The sequence below is a fragment of the Micromesistius poutassou genome (genome assembly GCF_964030765.1).
Source record: "Micromesistius poutassou genome assembly, chromosome: 8".
NCBI classification, from domain to species: Eukaryota; Metazoa; Chordata; class Actinopteri; order Gadiformes; family Gadidae; genus Micromesistius; species Micromesistius poutassou.
The window spans coordinates 14989332-15014331 of NC_140278.1; the positions used below are offsets into that span (position 1 = coordinate 14989332).

The window sequence follows — 25000 nt, forward strand, 5'->3', positions numbered from 1 at the left end:
ATTGGCTATTATATAGGCCTATGTGTATTATAATGCTGCTTGAATAAATCACACGTTTAATTTAAACATGTAAAGGCCTATTTCTCAATTCTGATTAGAATTAAAAATGAAATAATATTAAAAATATTGTATTTTGAATTCCTCTGAAAAATTCACATTGCAACACATAGGGCCTATAGATTTAATTAAATAGGCCTAATCTACTGATAAAATTGATACAATTCATATTTGTATTCATTGGCCTATCGTTCTTTTTTAATCCTCAATAATCTAAATAGACCTAAATACTGATAATTTACTTCAATAGGATAATAATATTAATATTATTATTATTATTATTATTAATAATAATAATATAATAGGCCTAGTAATGATAATAAGGATTATAATAACAATGATAAATATCATAATAATATTACAAATAACATACTACTACTAATAATAATAATAATACAACTACATATATAATAATAATGGTAATAAATCTAGTACAGACAAATAAATAGTAGAAAACGGCAGTGTCACAGTTGAATTAATCCCTTCAATTAATTACCTTCATTCAAAATCGATCCCAAAATGCACTGTGTTTTAGCATAGGCTTCATGTAGTCTTTCGCATGCAATGCGATACAAAAAGGTAGCATTAAGGGATTTTTGTAAATAGTATTTTAGAGTTCAGAGTATGTCGTCGGTCATATTTGATTAACGGTTTCTCAGATTTGTATTCATCAACCCCCCACTGACAGAGATTGAAATTACTTTACCTCCATTAGGCTACTAGTTATTCACATGCAAATCCTGACTGATAATCACAACTTTGGTTGATCAATTTGGACGTAGGTATAGGAGTCATTCATTTTACACCTGAAATTTGTTTTTTAAAGTTCTGCAACAGTTTGAACAATAATGAAGGGCAACCAACTTGGACAGTTCTCATTTTTTGACCGGGTTCATTGAAAAAAAATTACATATAGACATTAAAACTAAATATAGGAGTGTCTTTTCCTGCATGCCCTCTTAAACAACATGTGGTTTTGCATCACAACGTGGGCTGCTGAGCTGTGAACATGGACAGTATTGCCCTGTTCAAGTCCTAGAATGTGCCGTGTTTCCCCTTAGCGCGTCCTGCTGATCATTACATCGACCCAAGCTCGATGTAATGATCAGCAGGACGCGCTAAGGGGAAACACGGCAGACACGACCACAGGCCTTAATTTTAAGACGCGTCTATCGCCCTTTTCTGGTTGAGAACGAACTCGTGTTTATTCATATGAACAGTGTGTTGTTCGGAGACACGTTTGTGTGTTTTCGCCAGCTTGACGTCGAGGCGTGTTGTGATCGATAGACCTTGGATTCTGGTCGAGCCCCAGTGTGTTTGTGATAGCTACAAAAATGTATTATTTAAAATGCCATTTCAATGTGTAAGAATAAAAACAACATTGAACTCATAGTACATACAACTTGTGTGTTTATTACTAGTAGGCTATATATATCGCCTGCATACATGCATTAGAGTACCTACACACATGTAGGTATACACTTCGTTCCACAAAGTATAGACCTACACATAGTACATTATATAAAAAAACATGCATATTGCATACACATGCACACGTATGTGCACGCAAGCGCACACACGCACTGTACACATTCTCTCACACACGCATCCCCCCCCCCCCCCACACACACACACACACACACAAACTGACACACACGCACGCACGCACACACACACACACACACACACACACACACACACACACGCACACACGCACACACACACACACACACACACACACACACACACACACACACACACACACACACACTGACCCACACATAGACACACACCCACACGCACACACACGCACACACGCGCAAACACACAACCACACACACACACACACACACACACACACACACACACACACACACACACACACACACACACACACACACACACACACACACAACCACACACACACACACACACACACACACACACACACACACACACACACACACACACACACAATCATACTGATCAAGATTGGTAGGAGATATGAGAGAGTAAGTTAGTATGTTTAGTTGTTTGAGGGATATTAAGTTCAGACACGTGTGTGTGTCTGCTATGTTGTGTCTTGTGGTAGTTAAGGGGGATAAAACCCAAGGATAAAACGCAGTCCATTAGAGGCTCTGTGAAATCCAAACACGTAGACAAATACAATTCTCATATCCTGGCCACGCTGGGCGTGTTTCAATCAATCCACAACACGGCTTGTCGACAAACATGCCGATTATTTTTGGAAATGAATTCGTAGCCTCTCCTAACCAGTGGGGAAAAACAGATCGACTTCCAGGTCCAGCCTCAGAAATGAGTTTCCTCGTAATCCATCAAGATGCACACGTCGAAAAATACTGCAAAATTGTGGCTTAAATAATTAAGAAGATTTTATTCTGTTATTACACACACACACACACACACACACACACACACACACACACACACACACACACACACACACACACACACACACACACACACACACACACACACACACGCACTCGTATCCCTGCCAAGTGAAGACGTCAGTCTAGCAGGAGCTGTTCGTGGTGCTGACAGAGCTCTAGGCCGCCGTGTGTTTCTGGGTTAAAGATGAGCGATATGCATTCTGCTGTTCATGGAGATATGGCTTCGTTTGGTTGCCGGTCAATAACGCACCCACGGTCATAATTGTACAGGCCTATATGTTCCATCTGTTGTGGTTTCCAATAATTTCTGCTGATTAAACTAGAGATTCGGGCGATATCTAATGCATGGGGTGCAGGACAGGGCAGGAATAGAAATTACAAATATATTGACGTGTTTTTGTGTTTGCAGTCCAGATGGAAAATATAATAAAATAACCATAGTGTAAGGCCGTGTTGGCATGTCTCCGCTGCCCTCTATAGCCTCCATACCTTCCGTTCACACGGCGTTTACTGCGAGAGCAGATTGAGAGCGAGAGGGGGTCTCACGAATTTGAGAAATATAAAATGTCTGCGTAGGCTATAATTTGTCGATGAGCCAAGAAAATACAAGCTGGGTAAAAAGCAACCCAAGTTGCCCCCCCGCCCCCCCCCCCTCCCCCCAAGCCCAGAGGAGCTCACAGCGTTGTCTGAGATTTGGAGCTCTGGTGTCCGTCTGCAGCCTTCTCGAAATGTTCAGCCACAGAAGGTGAACTTTCACCCCGACCTCCAAAAGAACCTTTTATTTTCGCTCTGTAGCCGTTGACCATTTTACCTCCAGCTACTTGCTAAGCCATCTCTCCTCCCCGGCTCCCCGGATCGATAGGGCAGCATCTGCTACGGGAGGCCAGCGGTCCCACAACCACACACAGACCTTTTTTTTTTTTTTTTCAAACGCCAGATTTGCTCATCTCTGAAAATTAAACTGACAGTTAGATATGATTAGTATGCCCAGTACCGACCGCGTCTCCTCTGCGCTAAACTCCCAATTCTCTATCTCTCCTTGGAAACATGCATGCGCACGCACGCATGTACACACAAACACAGATCCACACACACAAATCAAATCCCCCTCACACTAAAATGGCTATTCATAAATACGCAGCCTGTACACACACACACACACACACACACACACACACACACACACACACGCACACACGCACACACGCACACACACACACACACACACACACACACACACACACACACACACACACACACACACACACACACACACACACACACACACACACACACACACGAAGACGCATGGTTCATATAGGCGCGGTAATAGAGAGAAGTGGTGTAGCAGGTACCTGCGCCGGGCCTTTAGGTGGAGTATGTAATGTAAAAAAGGTCGAGTGTGAACCAACCATTGATCTGCTTTTGGGGACAGCAGATTGAAGTGTGCGCGGTGCGACGTGAATGGAGCCGCTCAGCCGTGGTGTGAGTGCTGATGAAGAGGTTATAGCTAAATGAATCAGTTGACAGCATTTAGGAACTCAAGGGTGGGATTAGCATTTGTCCTAAAATCATTAAAATGCTAACTCAAAGGAAGGAATTAGGGAATCGACAAAAGGACGAGAGCACGAAACAGAATTTATTTTGGTGTGTTAGTGAGAGCATTTAAAAGAATATATAATTCCCCATGAATAGGCCTACAATCGTTGCGGAAATCGTCTTAATACCTAATTCTAGTATTCTACAATTACTGATATAAATAGAACAATAAATAATTATTGGTACTAATAACATAATTGAACAATTATAAGCAATATTTTGTTATTTTGTTATTTTTATTATCAATTTAAATACAGAGTGCATGGTATGATGTGAACACACATGTGTGCATGATCGGCACAATAGTGCGGGTGTAAACGTTATCGGTCGTCAACGAGTCAAATAAACAGGCGCAGCAGCGAGATGACCGAAATGTGCGCATAATTCATAACTTCGGCGTGGCATCGTGCTAAGCAGGAGGCTTAAGTTGGGGGGCTGTGAGAGAGGTGCATCCCTGGCCAAACCCTGCCCCCTCCCCGGAGACAACGGCCCAAGCGAAAGGGTTAATTGGAGTTGGAATTTCATTGCACATCTGTCAGATTTTTAAGCCCGTGACGTACTGAGAGCAGCGAGTGTGAGAGAGGGGGGAGGTGGAGAGGGAGAGAGAGAGAGAGAGAGAGAGAGAGAGAGAGAGAGAGAGAGAGAGAGAGAGAGAGAGAGAGAGAGGGAGAGAAAGAGTTGGTGGTGAAATCGATGAAGTGGCAGGCAGAGGGAGGAAGAGGAGGAAGAAAATCTCACGAGATAATGAAAGAAAAAGAGGAGAGCTGCTAGGGTAAAGAAAACGAGGCTAGAGCTGGACGTTTTAGGACCGCGAACATTGGGAAAAAAGACGAAAGGCACGAACAGAGGACGTTTGGGGGTAACCGCCGTGGTGTTTTGTTGAATGTAGGATCCCTTGGCGCATCGGACAACACTGTGTGGATGTGTGCGGACGGGCTGGCTGGGCAGAGACTGGCGACACAATCGGAGGGATGCACAGGATGGACAACAGCCGCGGATACGCTCAAATAAGTGGATAATAAAGGTAGGCTACGGTGTTTCTTTTTAATTCGCGATTGGATCAGAATGAACGTTTTACGCACGGCAGTGCTCGTTTTTTTCGTGGAGTTACATGTTACGGCGTGTTCGCTCAAAGCGTCGTCCTTCATTCGCTGCCTGTTGTTCGGGAGCCTAATAAGAGATCCTGGTGCGTCGCTAATGTGTGTGTGCGTCGCATGCGCCGTGATTTCGAATTCGCAACTTTGCACGATATCAAAAATAATACACCTTAAACTGTCGTTCTGTTAAGCGATTGTAAACCGCGATACTGTTCACAGTTTTCATCCGGAACGTTTTAAAAATTACAAAGAAAAATAATGGAATTACGCAAAAAAAATCCTAATGTTGGTCATGCATGGCTGAAAATGCATATCGTGTGTGATATACTTGGTTATTTTTGTCTTTAAGATTAAAAGTTGTAAGACAGCATCTAGTAATGTCGCATATCTTGTCTTGTGCAGGCACAAAAGCCAGGCGCCCGCCGTCCTACGCTGCTAGGCACCAAAGAGAGACAGAGGGGAAAGAGACTGTTGTTGCACAAATGAACCTAATATGATGGTTAATTTTGCCGACACTGTTGCACACTCGTTTTCCAGGAGTTTAAGGACACTACTTAACTTTATCAGATAATTAATTAGACACCCCATAAGCCGGGAAATCAATTCATTTACAAATCAATAAATCCATAGAGTCTCCCGTAACAAGAGACCTTCCAGACACTTTACACCCGTCCGTTAAACAACAACAACAACAACAAGCCAAGAAAAAAAAAAAACACCAAAGCGGCGGAAGAATAAGAAAAGAGCCGGACCCCCTACACACTGAGCGAGGATGGACGTGAGTCTGGGGGAGATGTCCCTCCACAGCCACCCGGAGCTGGCCCACAGCCATGACGGCCGGGCCATGCTCCACACCAGGGACCTCTCGGCCGCCTTCCCCCGGCCCACCCTGGGGGGCCCCTCCATGTCCCTCGAGCCCGAGCACCGGCCCCCGGGCTTCGACCACTCCATGTCGGCCCTGGGCTACGGCGGGGACGCGCCCTCCAGCTGCGGCAGCACCTACACCACCCTGACGCCGCTGCAGCCCTTCGACGACAAGTTCCACCACCACCACCACCACCACCCCTGCCTGCCCGTCAGCAACGTGATCGGCAGCTTCACCCTCATGCGTGAGGACCGCGGCCTGCCGGGGAACTTCTACAACCCCTACGCCAAGGAGCTGGCGGTGGCCCAGAGCCTCAGCCCGCCGTCGGCGGCGGGGGGCTCCTCCTCCGTAGCCATGCACGGCTACGGCGGCCTGGGCGCCAGCCCCCCCGCCAACCCCAACCCCGCCGGCCAGATGCTGCACGGCGGCTACGAGGTGCACGCCAGCAACCTGTTCTGCCGGACCCCCGACTTCGGCCGCGACATGTCCCCGCCGGGCCTGGGCGTGGTAGGGGGGGGCGGGGGGGCCGGGGGTGTGGGTGGCGACGGCTCCCTGGTGGGCCACCAGCTCAACAAGATGGAAGCCCACCAGCACGCGGCCGGCCACCACCCCCACCTCTACAACCAGCACTACCAGCACCACCACCACCACCCGCACCACCCGCACCACCCACACCACCCCGGCCAGCAGAACGCCAAGATCCTCGGGGAGCACCCGCTGGCCTCTGCCTCGCCCGCCCTGTCCCTGTCGCCCCCGGGCGAGGGTCTGCACGGCGGCAGCGGCAACAACAACGGTGGCGGCGGCGGCCTGGGCGGAGTAGGAGGCGGAGGCGTGGGCGGAGAGGAGATTAACACCAGGGACGTGGCCCAGCGCATCATCACGGAGCTGAAGCGCTACAGCATCCCCCAGGCCATCTTCGCGGAGCGGGTGCTCTGCCGGTCGCAGGGCACCCTGTCCGACCTGCTGCGGAACCCCAAGCCCTGGGGGAAGCTCAAGTCGGGCCGGGAGACCTTCAAGAGGATGTCCCGCTGGCTGCAGGAGCCCGAGTTCCAGAGAATGGCCTCGCTGCGGCTGGAGGGTAAGAGATGATACGGCTCGGTTCACTGTTTACCCCGCACACACACACACACACACACACACACACATGCACGCACGCGCACACGCACGCACACACACACACACACACACACACACATACATACACACAGGGTGCAGGGTACAAAGAGAGAGACATGTATATACAGGTGTGCACAATCACATACTCTCACACACACACACACACACACACACACACACACACACACACACACACACACACACACACACACACACTCACACACACACACACACACACACACACACACACACACACACACACACACACATGTAGCACTCTAAAAAACAACATAAAGCAACAGACAGACCCTCATCTTATTTTTTTCCCCAAGCACCCTCTCTTCCCCTTATGCCTTTCTGTCTTTCACCAAATCCTGCTGTCCTGCTATCAGTATGCAGCTCATGTCCAGATATAAGGATAGGAAAAGGCATTGCTCTGACCGCCCCCTCACCCACCCCAAACACACACACACACACACACACACACACACACACACACAAGTAGCCAATCCTAGTCCTTACTAACCCACCACAACACATAATATCAACCTGCAAATACAACAATGGGATTTTAGTGAATCAAGTGAATAAGGCCGGGGACAATCTGAGTGAGTCCATATGTCCAGGCCCTTTGTTTACCTCGCCTGCACACAGCCAGTATTGATTAGTACAGTAGCTACAATCAGAGAGGGGAAAAAAACACCACAGACATTTGCCCCCTCTCTCAAATGAAGCATGAAGATCAGCATGAGCAGGGGTTTGGCCATTTAATCGCTTTTGAGGGCACTAAATAATTTGCGCAGATGTGCCATTGTGGAGCGATTGATTAATCTAAACAGTGATTTATATGTCCCAGGCGCGTGGCCGAAGTTGAGTTGGCAAGGTAGTTGATGTAAATTGGACTTGAGCTTTTGCCAGACATCTTTTATCAGCGTCTTCACTGGGCCAATTACGGCCAGCCTGCAAACAAATGTGTTTGTTTGTGTTCGCTCCGAGCCGTCACCTTGTGTGTCTTTCATCCACCGGTAGACACCATGGAAGCCCCCTCCCATAGCAGGGGGGGAGAGAAAAGGGGGGAGGGGAGAGGAGGGGAGAGGAGGGGAGAGGAGGAGGGGAGAGGATAGAAGATGAGGGGAGAGGAGTGGAGGAGAGGAGAGGAGTGGAGGAGAGGATAGGAGAGGAGGGAGGTGCGAGGAGAGGAGGAGAGGAGAGGAGAAGAGAAGAAATGAGAAGAGGGGAGAGGAAGGAGAGGAGGGGAGAGGAAGGAGAGGAGAGGAGGGGAGAGGAGAGGGGAGGAGAGAAGGAGAGAAGAAAAGAGGAGGGGAGGAGAGGAGAGGAGAGAAGAGGAGGGGAGGAGAGGAGAGGAGATGAGAGAAGAGGAGGAGAGGAGGGGAGAGGAGAAAGGAGCAACTGCAGCTGATGATTGTTGAGGTGGAGGAACCTGCATGATTCCACCATATGTGGGGAGAAGAGGGTGTTTTTGTTCTTGGAGGGGCAGATTGTAATGCGCTGCTTGACATGTGATATTCTAGTGGGGCTGGGGATTGAAGACGAGCTGTACAGTTACAGTGTTGTGCCTCTGTAGGGACACACAGCCCATCTGATACCCAGCCTGAGACACACAGCCAAGGCAACACCGTAACATGAGACGGAGAGTGTGCATGTGCACGTACGTGGGGTTCTGTGTGTGTGTGTGTGTGTGTGTGCGTGTGTGTGTGCGTGTGTGCGTGTGCGTGTGTGTGTGTGTGTGTGTGTGTGTGTCAAGAGTGCATGGGTGTGCGGGACTGTGTGTCTGAACAGTACGTGCGTGTGAGACAGCCCAGTTGATCAGTGTTTGTGTGTTTTTTCCACAGTCAGAGGCTCAACTGATTAAACCCAATAACACACAATAGGCTTCATAGGTAATGATTGTGCACTCTTGCAATCCCCTCACAATTATTGATCTTTGATTGTTCGCCTCTCAGAGCACATGTGTACATCCTCCGTTCAGGAAAATGTTCCACCAATCACGGGCCCAAAACGGTAATCAAGTGATAAATGATCGTGGGTTGTTTGTCGTGAGGCGACTGTGGTTTGACTACGTCTGCTTCGTTGTTTCAGATTAGTTTGATGAATTGTATCTTCTCGCGGGATGGGGACTGTGGTAAAGCATTGTATGCAACAAAAAAAAGAAGGCCTTGTCTCTTCCACATCACATTGGGTTTATTATCGAACAGTCTTTTGTTTAAATTTAGCAGATAAAACCTCGCATCGGTTAATCAGTCAGTGTAGGGAGATTGTGCGGTATCTCGGGTTACCTTGTATTTAGAAACAGAGACGGTATTTTTAACGAGTCAGGGGCTGAAAATCCAAGCATCGGATCAATCGTGCTCATAAAAAATTAAGTGCTCTTTGTGGAGAGAAAGGCAAATCGCTAATGTTTGACAACGCCTCTCCTCTCTCTCTCTCTCTCTCTCTCTCCATTTCCACCTCCCTCTCTTCGCCTCACTCCTACACCATCTAAACTTGCATTTTTTTGTGTGCTTCTGCAAAGCCACAATTTGGACAGCTCGGCACTTTTCTGCATAACCTACTTTCTGAGGGGGTTGTTGTTTTTTTTCCCTTTCTTCGTCTCCCCCGGCCAACCCCCTTTTGTTTAATTACAAGCCTCTATTGATTTCCATGGGAAAGCGCAACCCTGCCTTGCCCACACACACACACACACACACACACACACACACACACACACACACACACACACACACACACACACACGCACACGCACACGCACACACACACCCACACACGCGCGCCCGCACCTCGACTGCATCGGCAAATGGAGGTTGGAATTAAAATGCGCGGTAGCCTCGCGCTCCCCAGACTGGGGAGAGCTCGAGAGCCTCTTGGCTTCACGCCTCAAGTTTTCAGATGATCCCGTTTAATGCCGAGTCCGCTTAAACGCACAGCCGCTGCTTTCAGCACGCCGCCGCCACACAGAGAAAGGCCCTCTGCGGCTATTTTCCTTTTCCTATTATAGTTTTTCCTATTAGGCTACAAGTCATCTTTTTCTTTGAAATGTCATTTTAAAATTCAACCTCTTTTTTTAGGCAGATGGTGGGCATATTTTATTATTTTTTATTTTCTTAAGATAAATCTTTTCAATCGTTTTCAAGAAACCTCTCAAGACATTTTTTCTTCCCGTTATTTGTATTTTTCCGTCTTGGCAGAGAGATGCTTCTCGAGTGGCAACACGTAGGCGGTTATATCCCCCCCCCCCCCCCCCCCCACACACACACACACACACACACATTCTCTCCAGTAGATAGAACGATATATTTTCTCCTATTTCTTTCTTTCTGTCTCTCTTTCTTTCTTGCGGCTTTCTCTCGATTGCGTTCGCCGGATTACCGCGCTGTATAGGCGCGCGTGCTGAGTACCCCCCCCCCCCCCCCCTCCCCGCCTACCCAGCCAATCAGGGTTTAGCTGGCACTACAGACGGCGGAGCGCTTGGCGGGATAAAGACCACCACCAGCACCACCTCGACACTTTAAGTCGAGAGGGACGGGGGATCAGGCGCTGTAACTTTAAAGATGACGACGGCTCGAGCCCTTGACTAAAGGTCTGAGCCGGGCAGAAAGGTCATCGAGGTTTATGTGACGGCTCCTCCAGCCACTCAGCCGCTCCCCCGGCCTCCTCCACCTTCCACCCCCCCCGACAGTAATGAAACTCACAAAGACCCTCTGTCTGTCTGTTGTTCCGTCCGTACGCCCCTCACAGTTCACGATCGCCGCAAAGGTCACCCAGGATAACGTTTGCATATCAGGAATGGTGAGCACATCACAGAGATCGCTTAACAGTGATTCACCCCCCACCACCCACTACCCCCCTCCCCCCACCCCTAGCAAACACCCCTGTTGTGTTTCTTTTATTTTTTTAATTTCTCTTGCTATTGCAGTGCCCCCTCCCCCTCCCTTGCACACACACACACACACACACACACACACACACACACACACACACACACACACACACACACACACACACACACACACACACACACAACAAACACACACACGCACACACACACACACACACACCTACGCTGGTCTCTCTCCGGTGCTGAAGGGGTTAACCAGCCTCTCTGGGTCGGAGAGTCTGAGCTGCACAGATTTAATCAATAATTTCTATCAGCCCCTGGTCCAAGAAATCAGCAGGGGGGGAGGGGTGTGGGGGAAGGTAGGTGGAGCGAGGGGGCGGTGGGGGCGGAGGATGTGGGGGTTGGGGCGGTGTGTGTGTGTGTGTGTGTGTGTGTGGGGGGGGGGGGTGGGGGTGGCTAGGAGGAGGTTGGGGGTTCAGGCTTCGGGTGGGGGCTGTTGGGTGGGGGTCTGGGTTGGGGATGGGGGTGGGGGGTGGGTGGGGCCGGGGGTGACGGAGAGGGGAGGGCTTTCCATCACGTTTCCGGAACGCGGGACGAGAGGCAGATAGATCATGATTAGAGGCTGTTCCCACGATCATAAGGAGCCGATGTGAGGTGCCGCCGAGGCTTGGCGCAGAGGGGGGGGAGGGGGGGGGGGCCGGGGGGGGGCCGGGCAGGGGGGGGGGGGGGTGGGGGTGCAGCCCGCCCGGCGATTTATGGCGCGGTAATTGCGAGCCTCTTACACGACGTGATTACGCCACACGGATGCATTTAGTTAATGGTTGAGGAGCAATATGGCCGCCCCGCCACCGCCACCCGCCGTGGATTGAGATGGGAGGTTGGGGGGTTCGTTGGTAGGGGGTGGGGGGAAAGGGGGAGGGAGTGGATCCCCACGACTTCTCTAACTACCCATAAATCCTTGCTGCAAGCGAGCCCTACAGCGGGCTAACTACCTTGCTAGCATGTCGCCGTGGTCGTTGTGACACGGGCCCCCGGCGCCGTGCCATCCTATTGGCTGCTGGGCCCCACGCATTATACACACACACACACACACACACACACACACACACACACTATATACCTCGATGTATATTCATCCGTCCACGGACGCAGCGGCGGCGGCCTGTGCAGACGTTTCATGTATAAATAAAGATACGGTATAATGTTGACGTGTTGTCTGACACTTCTGGGTTTTTTAACGAGGCAGGGTTCGATAACGCTCAGAAATGCAAAACAAACCCGACGTTGCACCACCTACGCCACGCGCACACAACACAATCGCTCTCGCACACACACACACACACAACACAATCGTGCTCGCACACACACACACACACACACACACACACACACACACACACACACACACACACACACACACACACACACACACACACACACCCCCCCTGGTATCCTCCCCCTCGGCGACGCCAGCAGATCTGAGGAGTCCAAAACATTTCCTTCACGTACCCATCCGGAGGGATCGTCCGCCAACACAATTTATTCATTCACGAGCACACAATTAATATTTCACGGCTGCGGAAAGACCAGTTGTGTGGAGGTAGTTTCTTCTTCTTCCGTCTGCTGGTGTTCCTGTGGTGCTGTGGTTGTCATGCCGGTGATGAGACGAGAACGGCAGTAAGGTCAGGCCTATTCCTCAAGTGCCCGGCTAATGAGAGCTGTTCCATGCTGCTGCCTTTCATAGTGAAGTGCCAGTCATACGGCAAACACCACCATCAGCACGCAGCGTGTGGCCTGTGTGTGTGTGTGTGTGTGTGTGTGTGAGCTGCTTCACAATAGGGAGATATAAGCCAATCAATTGAATGTCTTAAGAGCAAAGGCCATCTTATATGCCGAGTTGGTAGTAAGTGGTACATGTGTTAAGTGTGTGTGTGTTTGTGTGTGTGTGTGTGCATTGGACTGTCTATGTCTAAGTGTGTGTGTGTGTGTGTAAGTGTTTATCATCCACTGTGTCTCTGGTGACCTGTGTGTGTGTGTGTGTGTGTGTGTGTGTGTGTGTTTAAGTGTGTGTTGATTTTCATTCTCAACCGCATTTGTGTTAGTTTTTCGAGAGTGCATGCATTCGACTTGGCTCTGAGGCAATTTGTGTGTGCGGGTGTGTCAATTGGAGTGCATTTGTTTCACATTCTGTGAGTGTATGTGTGTGTGTGTGTGTGTGTGTGACGCACCCATCTCTCCCGGCTCTTACATCCAGAGACACATTTGATGGCATCAGCAGAAAAAAACCAGCGTCCCAGCAGCCGAGCCGTCTGCAGACTGAAACCTCTTAAAAGTGTGCATTTAGGTAATTACACGACTCGCCCAAATATGTTGGGAGTCCACTTAGAGCCTCAGAACACCCGGGGCTATGCCGACGCTGCTTGTTTCACTCACTATTGACGTACGCCCCCCCCCCCCCCCCCCATCGCTTAATAGAAAATAAATGAGTTCACCCTTAAGTGATTATTGCTCAGTGCCACCACCACATGCAAATGACTTTCATGAAAAACTAATCGGGGCCCAGTTGGTCAAAGAGGTAAGAGAGAGATGGGGATACACAGAGACAGAGACAGACAGAGAGAGGAAGAGGGAGGGAGACAGAGAGACGAGAGGGAAAATACAGAGAGAGAAAGACCAAGAGATTGACAGTCAGTGAGGAAGAGTGAGAGAGAGACATATATCTTAAGAGCAGAAGGGAAAAGATGGATAGAGAAGAGACGGAGAAACAGAAAGAAAGCAGGAGAGACAGAGAGGCAGAGATGTAGAGTGAGCAGTGGACAGAGAGAGAGAGGGACAGAGACACAGAGTGAAAAGGCAGAGACAGTGAGAGATGGAGAATGAGAGAGGGGCAGAGACCAAGTAAGAGATGGAGAAAGAGAGCGAGAAAGGCGGAGACACAGAGTGAGAGATGGAGAGAGATAAAGAGAGGCAGAGACAGAGTGAGAGATGGAGAGAGAGAGAGAGAGAGAGAGAGAGAGAGAGAGAGAGAGAGAGAGAGAGAGAGAGATAGACAGGAACACAGAGGGAGCGATGGAGAGAGAGAGAGGCAGTGAGACAGAATGAGAGATGGGGTGCTGGTGGGTTCAGCTCCAGCACAAAGGCAGAGGTTGCGTGTTGTAGAGGCTGTCAACACAGAGTTACAGTGCGCCGGAGGTCAGAGGGGTCTACAGATCACAACGCCGTGAACACACCACAGAGTCCATCTCCTCATGCTTCCTCACATCTACATTTCCTCTCCCCAACACAACAGACAACAGAAGAACAACAGAATGTTTTGCGGGTCGGTTTCTAGCATCGCCTCCTCTGATGCTACGATTGTGTAATTTGGAAAGTAGCTTGGCAGCGTTGCACCATGTAAACATGTTTTCCATTATCGCACTGCTTGGTCAGGGGCATTAAGTGGAATATGAATACGTACTCAGGGGAAGGTCTGGGCCGTGAGTAGTGGTTGGTTGGAGCTGTTTGCTGGAGGAATAGAGAGCTATCTTGTGTAGGAGACTGGACGTGTTAAGTAAAATACTGAAAGGTGTAAAAGCTAAATTGTGCTTTTATCAGATGGTTTATACCCGATAAGATGCTATAAAAAAAATTGGGCCCTTTGTTTAGTCTTTGCTTCCATTTTTCACACTTTGGCTCATCAACAGTGAAAATTAAAAGCTTTTGAAGATATTAGGACATCCTAACTTATGATATCCTAAGTTGATTATCCTACATCTTTTTTTTTTATTCCATAATTAACACTGTTAATTAAACTTTCAAATTTTACCAATAATTCCATCCTGTAGAGGAGTTATCTCTGAATAAGTAAAATGTAAATCCAAAATGTTCTATGTTACAAACCAAAATTGAGATAGATAGATAGACAGACAGACAGACAGACAGACAGACAGACAGACAGACAGATAGATAGATAGACAGATATATAGATAGATAGATAGAGAGATAGATAACGTTAGGGCTCTATACAGCCATCATAGGGCTGTATATAGCGGCAGGTATGTGACTGAACATCTTGATTCCCCCCCAAACAAGCAGTGCTGATTTATCTCTTTTAGCTAATCAAACTTGCTTAGCTAATCTGTTTTCTCTCAACAAATCCACTTTCTCACACCTAATCCATTTGTCCTAGTTAGCCCTGGCGCTACACTCTGTTAGCTAAATTCTGCTACCTTGTACTCCTTCTTCTCTGTCCCATTCCTTCTTATATATTTCATTATTTATTGAATCTCCATGGAAATGGAGCAACCATCCAAATTAAAATAAACAGAGCTTCAAATTATTTAGCTCCATGGCCATTTCTCAAATTTGATCCTGATTTATTTTATAATGATTTACATTCTTAATACTGTCCTGTCTTCTGCTGCAACACACCCACATTTCCCATCGGGGATTATTAAAGTATGGTTTATCTAAGACAAAAAGAGAAACAAATGGAAGAAAAAGATATACATAGGTGACAATAAAATACATACACCAGATATATAGCAACGTTTTAGTATTATTTATCTTCTATTTCCAACAATTTTTATGAATACTAATTCTCTATCTCTCTTGTGTGTGTGTGTGTGTGTGTGTGTGTGTGCGTGTGTGTCTGTGCTCCCCACAGCATGCAAGCGGAAGGAGCAGGAGCAGAGCAAGCTGGAGAGGAACCAGGGGCCCAAGCGCACCCGGCTGGTCTTCACCGACCTCCAGAGACGCACGCTGCTGGCCATCTTCAGGGAGAACCACCGGCCGGCCAAGGACCTCCAGATCACCATCTCCCAGCAGCTGGGCCTGGAGCTGTCCACCGTCAGCAACTTCTTCATGAACGCCCGTCGCCGCAACCTCAACAAGTGGGCCGACGAGGGCCGCCCGTCCTCCACGGGCTCCTCAGGCTCCAGCGTCTCCTCCTCCGCCGTGTCCTGCAGCACCGCCTGAGGAAGAGGAGGGGAGGTGGGGAGAGGAGGCGGAGAAAGGAGGAGGCGGTGGAGGCGCGTAAGAGCAAGCAAGGTGGAGGTCACATTGACCGGTCCGGGCAGGGATCGGCCGTGATTGCAATGTCCTCCTCGCTGTTAGATGGAGTGACGGCGTTCATTTATTTATTTTTAACGACGACGAAGAAGTACTTTGACGCTTTTTCCTGAAACCAAAGTTCGATATCGCACCCCCTTTGGAATGGAAAGGGGGGGGCGATGCCTAAGAGGAGGATGAGGAGGAGGAGGAGGATGATGAAGATGATCGCAGGACACGGGAGGTCTTGCTTTGTACAGTCAAGGGTGCCATGTTTTGATCTTTGACTTTGATGAGAAGAGTCACACCCTGTCGTGGACACCTATCTCATTGCGTTTTAGATTTTTTTACTTTCCGATGCTGTAGAATAGAGATGATGATGATGATGATGATGATGATGATGATGATGATGATGATGATGAGGGTATTATGAATCAGGAGGAAGCTTTTTTTTTTGGGGTTGGGGGCCGCGTAAACCTCAGAGTCTGTGAGTCATCTCTCTCTCTCTCTCTCTCTCCAAACGTGAACAATCAAGAGGCAGGGGCCCACTCACATTTGGAGGGACATCGTGTATTCTGAATCAGTGTGCTCTCCATTCCCTTGTGACCAGTCTTACCATCCAACGTGTTTTCATGCCCCCCGATTTTTCTCTCAAGAATCAAGGTGAACAAGAGAAAAAAAAAGAGGCACTTTTCTTTCTCTTATTATTTTACCAACTGTCACATTTTCCGTTTTCGGTTTGTTTTCCTGAATAACTCTTAGTAGCCTTTTCCTCTTTCTTTAGCGGGTGTTTCCATGGTAATGGTTCACAGGACTATGGACCTTGTTTTGGGAGAGGTCTTTCATTGACCCCTCCCCATTGTCAATCATTTACCACTGGCCAGAACCTCCAGCGTCCTGCACTGCTCCACTGAAGATGGCTGCGCCTTGAATAAATAGGCGTTTTTCAAGGGGAGAATGTGCAGCGTGCCTCACTGTAGGCCAAGACAGAATCAATAAGGCAAACACGGGGAGCAGAAAAACCGAGATGTGTTGGAGCAACCATCGAAATTCAAGACACAGAGAGCTTCCAAAACAAAAGCTCCACAGCCATTTCTGACTTTCAAGAAAATCCCCTAAAAACCCGAAGACAAACAAAACAACAACAAAAAGATAGACGCCAAAGTGAAAGAGGCATCCACCAGACACAATCTATATTGAAGTTTTAGTATTTTTCCACTCATCTATTTTCAAACAACTGAAAACAAAACAGTTCCAACATCGCAAAGATCTTTTTTTTCTTTTTTTATCTATCAGATGTCTAGGAAAATGGAGGATTGTAATTCTTTCAGCCCTTTTGTACAGATTTCAAGCACATCGCTCTATTTATAGAAACACGTTGGAAGTGCGGGGCAGTTGTTCCGGCCCTGCTGACGTACAAGGTCATTTTTGGTCCACAGAGGAAGGGCTTTCATGTCCCTCCTCATAGCCAATACTTCAATTGGAACAAGAAGGTTTTAAATGCAACTGCTGATCTGATCAAACTATTTATTACTGCATTTGTGTATTTATTCTATTTTTTATTTCCCTCGTTTATTTTCCTCTCTCTATTTATTTGCCTATTTATTTATTCTATCTATATACTGTAAGTATTTATTTAATGATGCTTTCTATGTCCGTGTGAAACTAAAGACTTTTTTCTGATGGGCACTTTTAGCTGTAGGCTCCCATCATAATACCAAAGATGAAGATTGTCCTCCCTGAATGTACTGAACCCTGCCCCCTTGTTCTCCCCCCGACCCCACCGCTGGTGTTGCGTATGTCTCCATCTCCCGACCCCCAGGCCTGGCCTCTTCTGTTGCGTTCGGGGGGATTCCTCTACTGTTTGTCTCTGCGGTCTGCTCCTGAAATCCACGGCCAAAGCCTGTTTGAATGTTGTAACAATGATATGAATATGAATAATTATAATAATAATTATGATGACCTTTTAAATACTATTAGCGATAACCATGTGACACCCGTAGAGCCCAGAGGCTGCTTCCTAAACAGCCAGGTGCACAGGGGCACACGGGGGGCCCCGCTCCCAGTCCGTAGGCCCTTGAGGGGCCCCCCCGACCACATGTAAACGCAACGCACTGTGCGTCCGGCCGGGGGGACTGCATGGATGGCCCCCTGACTCTCCCCTGTCTCACCCCCGGGCCCCCCCCCGACTCTGTGTCCCCAGTGACGGAGGGCAGACGGTCTCGTCGCCCCGTCCCGACCCAGTGTGATCGTACTGTTTTTCACCTGCCAAAGACTCCTGCCAGTTGCCTCAGTTCCACACAGCGCACCAGAGGGGTTAGGGGTCCTCAGTTGCAAGGGGGGGGGGGGGGGGGGGGGATAGCGAGGAAGGGGGACGGAGTGGGGGGCTTGGGGGGGGGGCCGGTGATAGCTGATTATTCTGTTTGCGTGGGCGCTGTGCTTGTGACGTTATTCTAGACAAGGGAAGCAGCCCCCCGGTAAACGCTGTCTGAGACGGTCCACTTCTGCATCTTTAACACCCCACCCACCTCCACCCGCGGCCCCGCCCCGGCCCCCCCCCCCCCCCCCACTCCAGCCTCCCCCCTGTCTCACAGCGTGCACTTGAAAGACGTGCGGTCATGAAAGAGGTCATCGACTTTTTTCCACACACTTCAAAGGGAAGGGTTTTCTTAGGGATTTTTTTGTTTTGTTTTTTTCATCCTCCCGTCTCCTCTATACCGGGTATCTGTTCAGGGGTCTGGGGTCTGCTCTCGGACAGACCTGTGGGCTTTAGGAATGGGGTGGGGTGGGGCGGGGGGGGGGGGGGGGGGGTGGTCGACAGGGCGTGGGGAGAGATCAGAGAGCAGGCTGAATCATGTGGAATTGGCAGTGGGAGGGGTGGATCAGGAGCAGCATGGAGCTGAATGAAACTTTAATGAGCAACAATTGTACGCATGCTGGGAGCGAGAGAGGGGGAGGAGGGCCGGGGGTGGAGGTGAGGATGCAGGGTGGAGTCCGTTAGCAGGGAAATAAAAAGAAGAAAGATGAGAGGGAGGAAAAAAAACAGTGCAGCTTGTAGGCTGGTCTCTAGACTGGGGCCCACCACCGTGAGTGTATACTAGTGTCAAAGGACAGGCGAGACAGAGGTTCGACTATATTTAGCGAACGACCTTCTGTTCCGCGTCAACCGGGGGAGCCCTCTTCCCTTCCGTAGGACAGGAGGAGGAAATTAAGTAGGCCTTCCGCCGCAGGCGATCTGCGGTTATTCTAGCCTCTGGCGCCCCCCAGTGTGGACCCTGAACCCTGAAACCTGGTCACGGCGCTTTGCAAAGGGAGCGCATAAATGATAAAAATAGTAATAATAGAAGCTAGTGTTTACTTTCAGAAATAAACTTTTTTTTTGTAAAAAGGTAAAAACCAAAAAAAAAACAGTACGAATTAAAACCAAAGATTGATGGGTAACTGCTGAATCATTGTTGTTTCATGGGTACTTTTAGCAGTTTCCTATCAAAGCTAACGTTGCGCTCAGAGAAATCCAAAAAGCACCGCGGGTTTAGCTTTCCTAATGCCACGTGTTTACGTCGCATTATCTAACAGTATTACGTCAAACTGGAACTGAGAAACTGACATGAGGCAGTGTCTGTGGATAAAAGTCTTTTTTTGACTCTGTGAACCCCTTTAGTGTTTACCCGAACTGTCCCCCCCCCCCTCCCCGAGTGTACATGAAGACTTTACCCATCTACCTCAACTGTGAGATGTTGTGTGGCAACAATGTTCCTTAACCAAAGATTTCCATCCTTTCAGGGTGTCTGTCTATCTACGTCATCTATCTATCTTATCTATCCTATCTATTCTATATGTCCAGCTGTCTCTTCTCCATTCCTTCAAAAACCAAATGTGCTGGAATCAATCTGTCGTCAGAGGCCCCAGATGGGCCTCTGTCCAGCCAAAGCTAAAACTCCAGTATGCTAGAGTGTCATATTTATCCATGTTCTGTATGTAAATAAATATATGAAAATCATCCTCAAGACCAAAAAAAAAGGAGGTGACAATCCAAGCAAGGAGGATCTTGCTGTAATCAACGTTGCCTAATCCTTGTTTCTGAAAAAAAATCTGAATCATGTGACTTGCTGTAACAGAAAAGCCCAATAATCAAATACCCCCCCCCCCCACCTTCCCCCGATAGAAAGGTCAGAGGAGACAAAGGCTATTTTTCCACATTTGTAAACCAAGCTGTTCCCAAGTAACCCCCTCCCCCTCCACCACCACCCGTAACCCCCCCCCCCCCCCCACACCCTCTTTTCTCCAAGGTGTTTAGTGTAGTTGAATACTGTTTCAATCCCACTGTTGTAAGTAGGAAAAATAATTACTGAAATCCATACAAAAAGCTTTAAACGGGAAAGAGTTGAGGGAAATATTATATTTGACTAAGTCCTGAGTTTCCTCAACTCTGACTCCACCCACCATGCTAAATGTGATCTTTCTCGTCCATGTGTTATAGACTTACCTATGAATGTGGCTAACCAAACCAAAGGCTTTAAAAAAAAAGAAAAAGAAAAGATACACAACACTTTAAACGTCAATCATGGTGGGACATTTTGTATCAGCAACTAAAGAAAAGCCCTTTGAATACCTCATGTGAAAATTGTTTGTTGTGATGTTGCACTAAAAAAATAAATAAAAAATGACTCATTTGTAACCCAATAACTGTTTGGTGTGTTTACTTCTGTTCAAACTACGACCAGGTACATCCACTGTAGGAATCACTGGACATCTTGTATGCTATAGGATGTGTTGTTTTCACAGGGCACGACCACAGAGGCCATCTCACCCACACGCTCACACACATATTTACATACATATATTGCAATTACATCAAGGAAAACACATTTACACAAATATCCATATACATGCAGACATTATTATGCACAATAATCCATGCACGGTCACGCACAGGTGGATTGACCCGAGTCCGCATGGAATCGAATAACATTTGGCAAGGCAAACACTGCTGTAGAATTTAGTTTGACTAAGTTAGAAATGTTTATGGATCACGTATAATTCTAAAAAAGTATTAAGAATTATTTAAAAAACAGCCACACTACCAAACATTTAAACTGGAAAAAGAAACGTTTAAAAATAAACGCTCCTTAGTAAGCATGCTAAGTTTAGACAAGCCCACTTAGTTTGTCATCATCATGGGGTAGGTGCAGTACACGGCGATGCCACACTGGTTGCCCTGGTTACGAGACATTCGGATGTACCCCTTTTCTCCGTAGGCTGTCCCCCAACTGTGAGAGAGAGCAGAACATTTGCACACCATTATATTGTTATACTGTATCTATCGTTAAGAATACTGTATATATCGTGCAACATGAACACAGAAAATGCAACATAAGATATTGATCTCAAATGAGAAATACAACCCATTAAAATAAAGTAGTGTAAAGTAAAAAATCTGAGTAAAAGGTAAAAGCTAAATGGCAATTCCATTGAGCCTTAATTGATATGGTGGTTTTACTACCTCACTGTCCTCCGCTGTGCTTTGAATGCACAGCAGGGCAACAGATGGCCAACTATCAATGTGTGTGTGTGTGTGTGTGTGTGTGTGTGTGTGAGAGAGACACCTGTTCTTCACCAGCCAGTACTCCTGGCCGTCCAGCTTCCCGTAGCCCACCACCAGCACCCCGTGGTTCACCCTCTGGGTGCACCTGGGCTCGTTGTACACCCCTGAAACAACAGCACCGGGTCATCTGTTTGTCATGTAAGTCATGTGAAAATCCTGTCAATCAAATCAGAATTATAATAATAACAATAAATATGATTTAATATTACATATAATTAATGAAATGTCAAATCTATCCAACAAAAATGTTGGACTGTTCCATATAAGTTCTACATAATTATTCTATATGATTATACAACTTCATGCAACCATAATTGTACACATGCATGGACACACACACACAAACATTGAAACACACACATCACGTCTTCTCATCGTTAAAATTTGTGCTGGGGACATTTCAACACGGACCCCTGGGGAGGGTTCCATTACCGCTCTGGTAGAAAGCAAATGTCGGTTGGGAAGCGTCAATCGCTACGGAGATGGGTCCCACGAGTGCCACGGCTCGCTGCAGCATCTCCTCGCTGCCCTGTGGCAGGATGTTGTAGCCGGAACAGTTAGCTGCGCGGGACTCCACAGTGTACCTGCACTGATCCTCAACCTGGGGTGAGGAGACACGGTCAGTTATAGCTTAACATTGTCAGCTATAGCTCAGCATAACTAGTTATAGCTTAGCAAGTTGTACTGTAGCATGTTCAGCTATAGCTCAGCGTCGTCAGCTGTACCTTAGCTCGGTCAGTTATAGCATAGCATGGCCAGTAATTAATTAATAGCTTAGCAAGCTGTAGACTATTCAGTTATAGCTCAGCATAGTCACTTATAGATTAGCATGGTCAGTCATAGCTTAGCACGTTCAATTATAGCATAGCGAGGCCAGTATAGCTTATCTGAAAAAGACCAGGGTCAATACCCCATGACCACAGCCTATTTGTTATATTGATGAAATAAGTCATAGAACTCAGTAGCAACCAGCTGTATTTTTTAAACATACAGCTGTTTGATATGAAATGCGCATATAAAAAAAAATGACAAAAAGAAAATGTATACATTCAATTATTATGTATACAGTATATATATTTACACACAATGGATAATTCTATGAGATTTTTCTACAATCATAAAACTGAACATGCACCACTAAATACCTCCTATACCCATGCACATTAGATTTGATCTCTCCCTCTATCTCGTACAAAAACAGCACTTCTAAATTGGGAAGAGCTCATGTCGGAGCTATCTGGGACGGGACATGATGTTGAACTAACCAAGCCCATGGCTGGCCGGAAAAGCCCCCGGCAAGCAGGAACAATGATGGAAATATGTCTAGCCAATCAATAAGGCCTGCCTAATCAATACTGTCTGCCTGATGGTTACTCTGACCTTGACCACACACACACACACACACACACACACATGTGCACACACTCACGCACGCATGCACACACACACACACACACGCACGCACGCACGCACACACGCACGCACACACACACACACACGCACACACACACGCACACGCACGCACACGCACACAAAACCAAGTTAACCATCAATAATCTTCCAGTAACAACATAAATACAAAACCTTAACCATCTATAATTTCAACATAAACCCACAGAAATCCCATTCATTATCTTCTACTACTACTAATGAATAACCAATTCATTTTTCAATATTCTTTAATATGTTTCTAACCAATTATAACCGGGCAGATGAAGATTAATGGTGGTTCTGAGTTGATAGACGTAGAATAGTTGGTGTCTTCTAATGTAGTCAGACTGAATATACCCGGCTTTGAATGCTGACATTCATTCAGAACATTTTACCCATCAGTGGTCCTGCCAGTCATACCATACTAGTTTCTACTGAAGTCGATGTATAGGACTATAGCTAGGTTTTCTTTGTTTTCATCATTCAACCGTATGGGCAAGATAGAATATTGGTTAGGGGTAATTGACTCCCAGCTGAAAGGTTATGGGTTTTAACCCAAAGCCACAGTCTACGTGTAGGCAACCTTACCCCTACCTCCTCATCAATGACCTGTACCTAAACAAATTCACTGACATAGGCTTTGGATAAAAGCACCCGCGAAAACACTGGTATTATCAGTACTTGGTAGCGGTAGACTGGTGCTCACCACTACCCTATAGAGGTAGACTGGTGCTCACCACTACCCTATAGAGGTAGACTGGTACTCACCACTACCCTATAGAGGTAGACTGGTACTCACCACTACCCTATAGAGGTAGACTGGTACTCACCACTACCCTATAGAGGTAGACTGGTGCTCACCACTGCCCTATAGAGGTAGACTGGTACTCACCACTACCCTATAGAGGTAGACTGGTGCTCACCACTACCCTATAGAGGTAGACTGGTGCTCACCACTACCCTATAGAGGTAGACTGGTGCTCACCACTACCCTATAGAGGTAGAGGGGTGCTCACCACGACAGCGGTAGCCCCCTACTGCCCACTCACTATGGCCCGGTAGGGGTAGGCCTCCTCGGAGTCAATCCCCTGGTTGACCATGACGTAGCGGAAGGCCAGGTGCATACTGCCCCCCGAGCAGCCGTGGTTCCCGAAGCGGCCGGAGCAGTCCACCAGGTTCTGCGGGCTGAGGTCCACCAGCTTCCCTGTGGTCTTGGCCAGCTGGCCCTCCAGGGCCCCCACAGCACTGAAGGCCCAGCAAGACCCACAGACGTACTGCAGGGGGAGAGGGGGAGAGGGAGAGATGGAGCGAGGATTTGTAGCGTAAGCCCTTTGTAACTGTCGCGATACCCGATGTAGACACATTTAAAAGGTGCTGTGGGTAGAATTCAGTGGCATTCAGCAAACGGACTTGGAAGAAATGGAATATAGTACTCCTGATTATGTTTTAATTAGTGTATAATCCTATGAAAAATTTATGTATATATATGTATGTTTTTTCGCTATCTATCTTAGAACGATCTACATAGGGAGCAGGTCCTCTCCCATGGGTGATGCCATGTTGCAATTCCATGTTTCTACAGTAGCCCAGAATGGACAAACGGCTCTGGGTAGAACGTGTTTTGGGTCAACAGTTCCAGGAAGGAGGGAGGCGTGTTGTCCTCACGGCTACGAACAATAATGTTTTAGTACCGCCGTTGTGTAGGAGCTTTATAATGAGCTATATTGTCTATGAAATGCGCCACACACTCTGGCGTTATACTATAAGTGTCCGAGGAGCTAACCTTCTCTTTGACACACCAGCAACATCAACCGCAGGCCGAACACTTTTTAATCCACATGTAGAATAGTGTAACAAACGGAGGACCGTGTGTTGAGAAATGTAAATAGATTATGGCCTCTGCAATGTTCTAAAGCATGTACAGTATCCATG

The 25000-nt window shown here is 47.5% G+C and overlaps 2 protein-coding genes across 3 annotated transcripts in view; one reads left to right on the top strand and one right to left on the bottom strand.

The window, feature by feature from the left end:
* Nucleotides 1-5939: 5939 nt before the first annotated feature.
* Nucleotides 5940-15960, top strand: onecutl (one cut domain, family member, like; the record flags this gene model as incomplete). The annotated part of the gene is made up of 2 exons (XM_084472060.1): nucleotides 5940-7110; nucleotides 15650-15960. 2 exons carry the CDS (start codon nucleotides 5940-5942, stop codon nucleotides 15958-15960), a joined length of 1482 nt encoding a protein of 493 aa, XP_084328186.1.
* Nucleotides 15961-20680: 4720 nt separating this feature from the next.
* Nucleotides 20681-25000, bottom strand: part of ctss2.1 (cathepsin S, ortholog2, tandem duplicate 1) — an 11842-nt gene continuing 7522 nt past the window's right edge. Inside the window, exons 5-8 of one of the 2 annotated variants that reach the window (XM_084472062.1) lie at nucleotides 24118-24342; nucleotides 22070-22238; nucleotides 21639-21741; nucleotides 20681-21302 (exon numbers count right to left, since the gene is read on the bottom strand). In XM_084472062.1, coding sequence (XP_084328188.1) covers nucleotides 21194-21302; nucleotides 21639-21741; nucleotides 22070-22238; nucleotides 24118-24342 — 606 coding nt within the window. In that variant the 3' untranslated portion in view covers nucleotides 20681-21193. The remainder of the gene's footprint in view (nucleotides 21303-21638; nucleotides 21742-22069; nucleotides 22239-24117; nucleotides 24343-25000) is intronic. The other variant, XM_084472061.1, reaches the window with a different exon arrangement.